At 43.2% G+C, this 7637-nt stretch overlaps 1 protein-coding gene across 3 annotated transcripts in view; it reads right to left on the reverse strand.

The window, feature by feature from the left end:
- The window catches only part of FERMT2 (FERM domain containing kindlin 2), a 73312-nt gene extending 65982 nt beyond the window's left edge, over positions 1-7330 (reverse strand). The window contains exons 1-2 of one of the 3 annotated variants that reach the window (XM_065942056.1): positions 7109-7330; positions 5300-5465 (exon numbers count right to left, since the gene is read on the reverse strand). In XM_065942056.1, coding sequence (XP_065798128.1) covers positions 5300-5456 — 157 coding nt within the window. In that variant the 5' untranslated portion in view covers positions 5457-5465; positions 7109-7330. Of the gene's footprint in view, positions 1-5299; positions 5466-5868; positions 6052-7094 lie in introns of those variants that run through there. The other 2 variants (XM_065942055.1, XM_065942054.1) reach the window with 2 other exon arrangements.
- Positions 7331-7637: the final 307 nt, after the last annotated feature.

The raw sequence follows: 7637 nt of genomic DNA on the forward strand, positions 1-7637 counted from the left end.
GATGTATAAAAATATTGTCTATACTTTATCCATTAGTAAGCTAAGAAGAAAACTTAACTTTAAAGATAAAGGTGATTGAAGACCCTACAACCATTCTGAAGTGAAATTCACACTGATAAAGAACTTTATTGCTGGAAAAAAGGTAAAACAATGTCTTGAAAAGACAAATGCTAAGGAATTACTCCATAGGGTGGCTGTGAAGTCTGGAAACAGGTATTATTACTTTACATATATCACAATGTAATATTAATAAGCCACATATTACATAATCTCTTATGGTTCTAACCTTGGTAGCCATTGTGTCTATTAAAGGAGACTAAGTAAAGAGGCAATTTACTGACAGCTAAATGTAGAATGAGATCTTGGGGGGAAAAAACAAAGGCCAATACTGGAACAAGTGCCAAATATGAATCTGGATGCATGTCAGACAACAGTATTGAATCAATGCTTAATTTCCTGAACTTGATAACTGTAATGTAATATGAAAGAGAAAGTCCTTGTTCTTAGGTGATACATATTTTAAGTACTTAGAGATGAAGGGTTATGTGTGTAACTTCTTCAAATGGTTCCCCAAAGTGTGTGTGTATGTGCACAGAGAAATCAAATGAAAAATGCTAACAGATGATCTAAATGAAGATTATAGTATTCAGTTATCATTCTCGAACTTGTAAGTTTGAAATTACAAAAAAAGAGTTGAAGATAAAAGACAAAACTTCAAATTTTCTGTTTTTAATAGCTAATAGACATTTCCAACACTATCTTTTCTAACAAATTGAATAAAAAAGATATATTCTTTTTAGTGCCTCTGTAAGAAGTGAAGTCACTCAGTCATGTCCAACTCTTTGCGACCCCGTGGATTGTAGCCTACCAGGCTTCTCCGTTCATGGGATTCTCCAGGCAAGAATAATGGAGTGGGCTGCCACTTCCTTCTCGAGGGGATCTTCCCGACCCAGGGATCGAACCCAGGTCTCCCACATTGGAGGTAGACGCTTTAACCTCTAAGCCACCAGAGAAGCCCATAAATATAAGTTAACTCTACTTGGAATCAAACAGTATCAGAAAATAACCCATAATGTATCCAAGGAATAGCTTTAACTTTATTACGTGCTATGAGAATTTTAGTAAAATTCACATACTGTCCTTTATTTTTAAAGAGTTTCAGATGTGCTAAAATAGATAAAATTCAATGTCCAGTTCCAATGGATTATTAAGAGTACTCTAAATACTGAGTAAACTTGCTCTAAGATAGTACATATTTAACTAAAATTCAACTCATTCTAATATATATGATTTCACCATTAAGTGCTTCTCCCACCCCACTTCAAAAGATTTTCAGAAATTTTTATCTTGATATAGTCCACTATGAATGCACTGACACTGCATCATGAAGACATTTCACTTCCATGAATCCAATCATAAGCCCTCGGAGGAAAAAAAATCTGAGGATTTCAACAACATAGACACCATTTCACTAAATAAGCACGCCCTACCCAAGGAGCACTAAACAATATAAGGGAGCTGTCCAGTAACAATCATTTCTCCCTGTGTGCATCTAACCAAGCTCTGATCCTAGTATTTAAAGTATATTTGTGTAACAAAGCCTCGAATGCAAGCCAATTTCTTCATCTGTGCTCTAGCTAAAGAAATTTATTTTTGGAATTTCTGAAGGAAAAACTAGCTATTTCATACTTCTATGAGATGAAATGAATGAATGGAAACCATACTTCATGATCACTTATCTATCACTTTAAGGGATTTTTAAGGTAATCTGAACCAAAATCTTTGGGAGGTGGGGCATCATGTATGCTACATTCAGTTTAACTTAATCCTAACACACAACAACATAAATATATTCTATTTCATTATTATAGCAAGAACACGATACATGATAAAGTGAGGATGACTTGTTTCCAAAGGCTACATCCAGAAACAGAAGCCTTTTGCTATGCAATGAAACAAAGCATCTTTCGGCATTTTTGAATCCTCAATACTTACTAAGCTCTGAATCCTATAGAGTAGAACAGTTTTAATACTTCTTGGTGATCGCCAAAGCAACATCAGGTAATCCCATAAAACTGAGCCTCCTCCTTACCTGAAACATGTATTTTTAAATACAACTATTTTTATAATTTTATTCTCTGGTGTCTTATTTTTATAATCCTTAACCTTGATATTTTATAACTCTTTTCTTAAAAAAAAAAACTATTAGCTTTGAAAATTGTTTTCAACAAAAATTACAGTGTTTTTAAAATTCTTTTTAAAGCTTTCAATCTGTATTAAAAAAAATCAAGTGTAATAACTTTTCATTTTCAGAATGGGGTATAAACATTGGGAAGATTGATACAGAGATTACTTGTCTAGTATCAACCTAAAGTCACAGATGCAAGAAGCTTCTGTGACATCAGGATATAATTCCCTACAGCCCACTTTTTCATGGTATACACTCTATTTTCTTTTAAAAGATCTGCACAGAATAACAAATATCTTGTGTTCTAAAATTTAAAAGGGATTGTGTAGATCTTTGAATTAAAGTCATAAATCTAAGAATCATGGTTGAATGATCTTACCTGAAGCACACACGTTCTTTATAAAATTCTAAATATAAAGATGTTGCTGGAAGCACTATTTACTTTTTCAGCTTGCTTCAGTAAAGTGCCTGAGTCTGGGATGAACACTGTACCTTCAAAATAAGGCTGATCTTCAAGGGCCAAATCTTTGTTTGATCATAGACCTCTTCGAAAACCTAAAGAAAGCTAAGACTCTTCGCAGAAAATTTCATACGTGCACATACACACAAAATTTTAACACAACGTTGAAGGAAGGAGTCATCATAAAATTTACCAATCCCAGAGAAATAACTGCTATCCCTAATTATATGGAAGACAGCCTTAAAACCTAATGCCCTGGTATTCATTCATACACACTATGATGAAAATAAGAAGGGTATCAAACAGGCATGTGGAGTTTGAAGACATAGGTGAAGGCTACTCTGCGGTACCACAACTGTTCTGAGTGCAGAGCAGCCTGGTTCTGCTAATTCTCCATCCCTGCTCTACAACCCCCTCAGACACGAGACCCTGTACCATCTGATCTGTGCCATGACCTCCACCTCTTTTCATCTAGACTCTCTGCAAGCTTCTTTGATCCACTTCAGCTGTTGACAAGTAACCATCCAGTCTGCCCAATACCTTTAGTAACACAACTTAGGGCTTCAGAAGGTAGGCCATTCCAATTTTAGGCAACTCTGAAGAACTAAAAAGTTCTTTTCTAATCTGATGAGCCTGATTTGTAAGTCAAAATGCCGTCCAGAATTTCTCCTCTATTTACTTCCCAATATGTAACAAAATAGCTTGCCATTCAAAGTATCTAATCCTAAAACCAGGAGCAAAAATTCATTAAGCCCTACTTTTACCAAAGGGGAAAGTCAGAATTACGCTAAAGAAAATTTTTTATTTGAAAATCAAAATCTAAGAGGATCAATATTGTTCAGTTCAAGAAAGATGTAAGGCTTTCATGTACACATTTCCTACCTTACTGGGTTTCTTTTCACTGCATAAAAAAATTTAAAATATATCAACATTAAAAGATTAACATTATAGTCACTGAAAATTAACATCAGTTCTGTCTGCAAATCATTTATTCTCTGTATTTCTATTTATGCCTGTGATTCTATAATAAACAGCTCCAATCAATGCAACACAGTCATTATTTATTCATTAGATAAAGCCTGGCTTTCAAAAACTACAAGTTGTCTCAGTCACCTTCAACAGCTCCTTTTTCACAATAATCTCTTATTGAAACCAGTGTATTAATAAGGCCCATTTGTCATATATAAAGCAATCTCTGAAGAAAATGCTTACTCCCTTTGAAGACAAAGGAAACACAATTTGAGATTTTCTTCCTTAAACAACCCCTTACTAGGACAAAACAGACTCAGAAATATCTTGCACAGTGACTGACTTAGTCAAATTAGATAAGAACAATGATAACTAACAGCTATGTAGGTAAACACACAGCAGAATCTCATTTTGAAAGGGCTACAAAGCAGGGGGACTCCCTCCAGGGCTATGTCTCAGAGAGCCAAACAATGCACATTCCTAAGGAGGCTACCCTCTAAGGAGCTTCTTTATGGTCTTTCAATAATTAAACTCCCTGCACTGAACCAAAAAAGGTCCACCTAAAGGAATGCTGTCTTATACTGCAATTACATTGGGGCACAATTTCGGTAAGTTTATACGGTAGGTATACACTAATACTTGGTAAAAAATACATTTCCTGATAAATAACCATTTTTCTACTTTTTCAGAGTAGCCTGAAGAAGGAATGCTGTGTTTTAAAAAGACACACACACAAACCCTAAAAAGATAATGCTACACACTTATCAGAACTTGTACTACAAACAAATGACACATTAAAACTCAGGAACAGTCCTCCAAGCATTTCTCTTGTAATAAAAGCATCTATTGAATCGTTTTAGTTGATTTTCCCCGCTGAAAATGGTTTCATCCATCACAAATGCGTACTGAAAAATTTTTTTACACTTCACATTGTTGGATATGCTAGTAAGACTGAGTCAGTTTTAAATCAGTCAACTTAACAGTATTAAATCAATATTATTTGTATCTAAGCAAATATTGCCAATCTCCAGTCAATAATACCTGCTTTTTAAAACAAAATTCTTTCACTAGCTTGTTCTTCACATAAAATCCAACGCTCGAAATCACTTAAAAGCACGGACTATTATAGACAGTCAAACACTGCCCCACCCCTTCTAAGAGTGGATGACTGGAACATTTTAATATACTCCATCACGTAGTAGCACAGCTACAAAACTTTCACATTAACGCCAGAAGTCGAACATTTTCCAACAGAATTTAATTTTAAATAGATTTTGCATCGTCTTCGATATCAAACGTCACCAACATTCAGGTACACTGAAGGTAAGGAACTGATAACCACAATCCCTGTAATATAACCCTCTCAACCTTCACTTGCGCACTCTTCTCACGTCCTTTAAGAATTAAGGAGTTTTCTCTATTTCCTACGCAATTAAGAGTACTAGTTAAGAGACTCGAATAACCAAATTATTAAAATTTCAAAGAGTAACAATACAAAAAAGAGGCAAAGGGGGAAAAGCCTATTTGTTTAAATATTAAGGGATCTTGCATTAAGAAGAAAAAAAAAAAGGCATTTGCAGGATGCCAAGCAAGACTTCCAAAATTCACCCCTCCTCCCCCATCCCCACTCGCGCGCCCAGTCTGGGGAGTCTTTACTTTGACGCGGCCGGGATGCTACTCACCGAGTTTTTCCACCAATTTGAGCATCACCCCTCCAATGTGCACCTCCCCAGTCACTCTCAGGGTGACATCGCGGTTCAGGTCCGTCACATGAACGCTCAGTTCCCACGTCCCATCCGCATAGCAGCCATCTGGCATCCTTATCCCGTCCAGAGCCATGGCTCCTTCCTGCGAGCACGGAGGAAATGGCTCTCGTCAGCGTCACTCCCCCAAAGGAAAGCAAATCCCACCGAACTCGCAGAGTCAGCCGCGGGTGAGAGAAGGCGGAGAAGGCGAGGGATTCCGCACGAACTCTGGAGAGCCGGCGGCGAGGCCAGCTGCCGGCAGGACTCTGCGCCCCGCGCCCCTTCCCGCGGCCACCCCGGCACCCGCCCCGCGGCGGCCCTCGGCGGACAGGGCACCGCCCGCCCCGCGCGGCCCCAGCCTAGCGGCCCTCGCCTAGCGGACCGCGGCGGGCTTCACCTGCCCGCCTGCCGGCCGCACCCAGGCCCAGGAGAGGCCGTCCGCGGGCTCCACGGTCCTCCTCCCCGCCCGCGCTTCCCCTCAGTCCCTGCCGGGCCCGGCCCCTCACCGCGCGCTTCTTGCGTTCCGGGCCCGGGCTGGAGCGGCAACAGGCGCAGAGCCGGGGCTCGCCCAGGAGCGGCGGTGGTGTCGGGTCCCCTCCTCTGCCGGCGAAACGCGGCGTCCCGGCCCGAGCGACTAATGGAGTCCGGCCGTCGCTGCCCCTCGCCTCTCCCTCCGCGCTCCACCCCTCTCTCCCCGCCCCCTCAGTCCCAGACCAGCTCCCTCCTCCCCGCCCCGCCGAGCCGCCCTCCGCGGGTCCGGCCGCCTCGCCCCTCCCGCGCCGTCCCCCGCCGCCGCTCTCGGGGCCGAGGCGGCGCGAACTCCCGGGCTGGGGAGGGGTGGCGCGCGGCCGGGAGGCGAGCTGTGCGGGGGAGGCGGGGGCGCCCGCGGCGGCAGCAATCTCGGCCCCGCCGAGTCGCTGCCCTTTTATGGAAATGAAGGACCCGGCGTAGGGAGTGAATCCAACATCCGGGCTCTCGGCGGCGGGACCTGAGGAGGGGGAGCCCGGAGAGCGCGGCTGCCTCCCACCCGGGTGCGGGAGGGCGCCGGGCGCTCCCTTCCACGCTCGCGTCTCTGGCTCCGGGAGGGCATGCAGCGGTGGGCGTCGGTGCTTCCAGCCGGAGGAGGGGGCTCGTCCGTGAGAAATGGCCACAGGAAATTCCCAGGGCAAGGTCGTTTTCGGTGAATAAAGTGCCCTCGCCCCCTCCCCACGGCTGGAGCGAGCCCAAAAGTCTCGGGGCGGTGAGAAGTGCCGCACTCCGGGAGCTGGAGACAGGGGGTTGGGGACGTAAAAACTTTTAAAAAGGTAAATGCCCAAGCCAACTTCGTGAACATCCAACAAAAGAATGAGAAAAAGCGGAGAGAGGGGAACCGCAAAATTGCTTTGCAAGCAATGTCCGGCACAATCAGCAACTCCTACCGGGCTCTCAAGAGTTTACTTGCGCTCTTAACCCATTCGGAAGCTCCAACCAGAAGTGAGTCATTTAGGTCCACGGTGCTGTAGTTAGAGGGGGGAGGAAGCAGGGCAGTGAGGTTTATTCGGAAACTCTTTTCTCCAGCCTTTTCGACTCTGTGTACGTATTTGTGTATTTTTATTTGCATTTTAGCAATCCCAGTCTACTAAGTTATTTAGATGGCTGGACATCCTCTACCCCACCCTCAGCCACACCTTGAAGGAATTTTAATAGCTCTGAACCGGTGCCAGCAGGTACGGCAAGAACTAAAGAATGTTACCTGTTGAGACTGACCAGTGATGGAGAACGGTCCTCCAGCTTCCCACTTCACGTCCACTTCCCCCTTTTACTATCGCACTCAACCGAGAAGCCTCCAGTCAAAAACGGCTATTGGAAAACTGCCTCGCTGGCAAAAACAGGGCTCTCATTTAGGTCAGGAAGACGCAGATAAGATATCCCAGATCCCATAAAAGACCCTCGGTTTTAAAAGCCTCCAAGTCTTCTTGAACTCTGTCAGACTCTTCAAAGAGGACACCCGCACCCCCACCCTAGGCAAATAATCCTGTGTTCAGCAACACTATTGGGAAACGAGGTTAGAGGCCTCAAGAAAGGGGTGGGACCCATAAAAAAGTAAAAGAAAAGCAGCGAAGTTTAGTCAGATGCCAGAGGTTTGGCACCAAAAATAGGGAAAACCACTACAGTATTTTCAGCTAGTCATCATGGGGAAATTGATGCCTCGGAGTCTGTAGGCTCTCCAGTCTCCGATCATTTCTTCTCAGGGAGGTTCTAAATAGTTCACTTGGAAGCCGTATGAACGTCCAGA

Source organism: Muntiacus reevesi, chromosome 7 (assembly GCF_963930625.1).
Source record: "Muntiacus reevesi chromosome 7, mMunRee1.1, whole genome shotgun sequence".
Taxonomy (NCBI): Eukaryota; Metazoa; Chordata; class Mammalia; order Artiodactyla; family Cervidae; genus Muntiacus; species Muntiacus reevesi.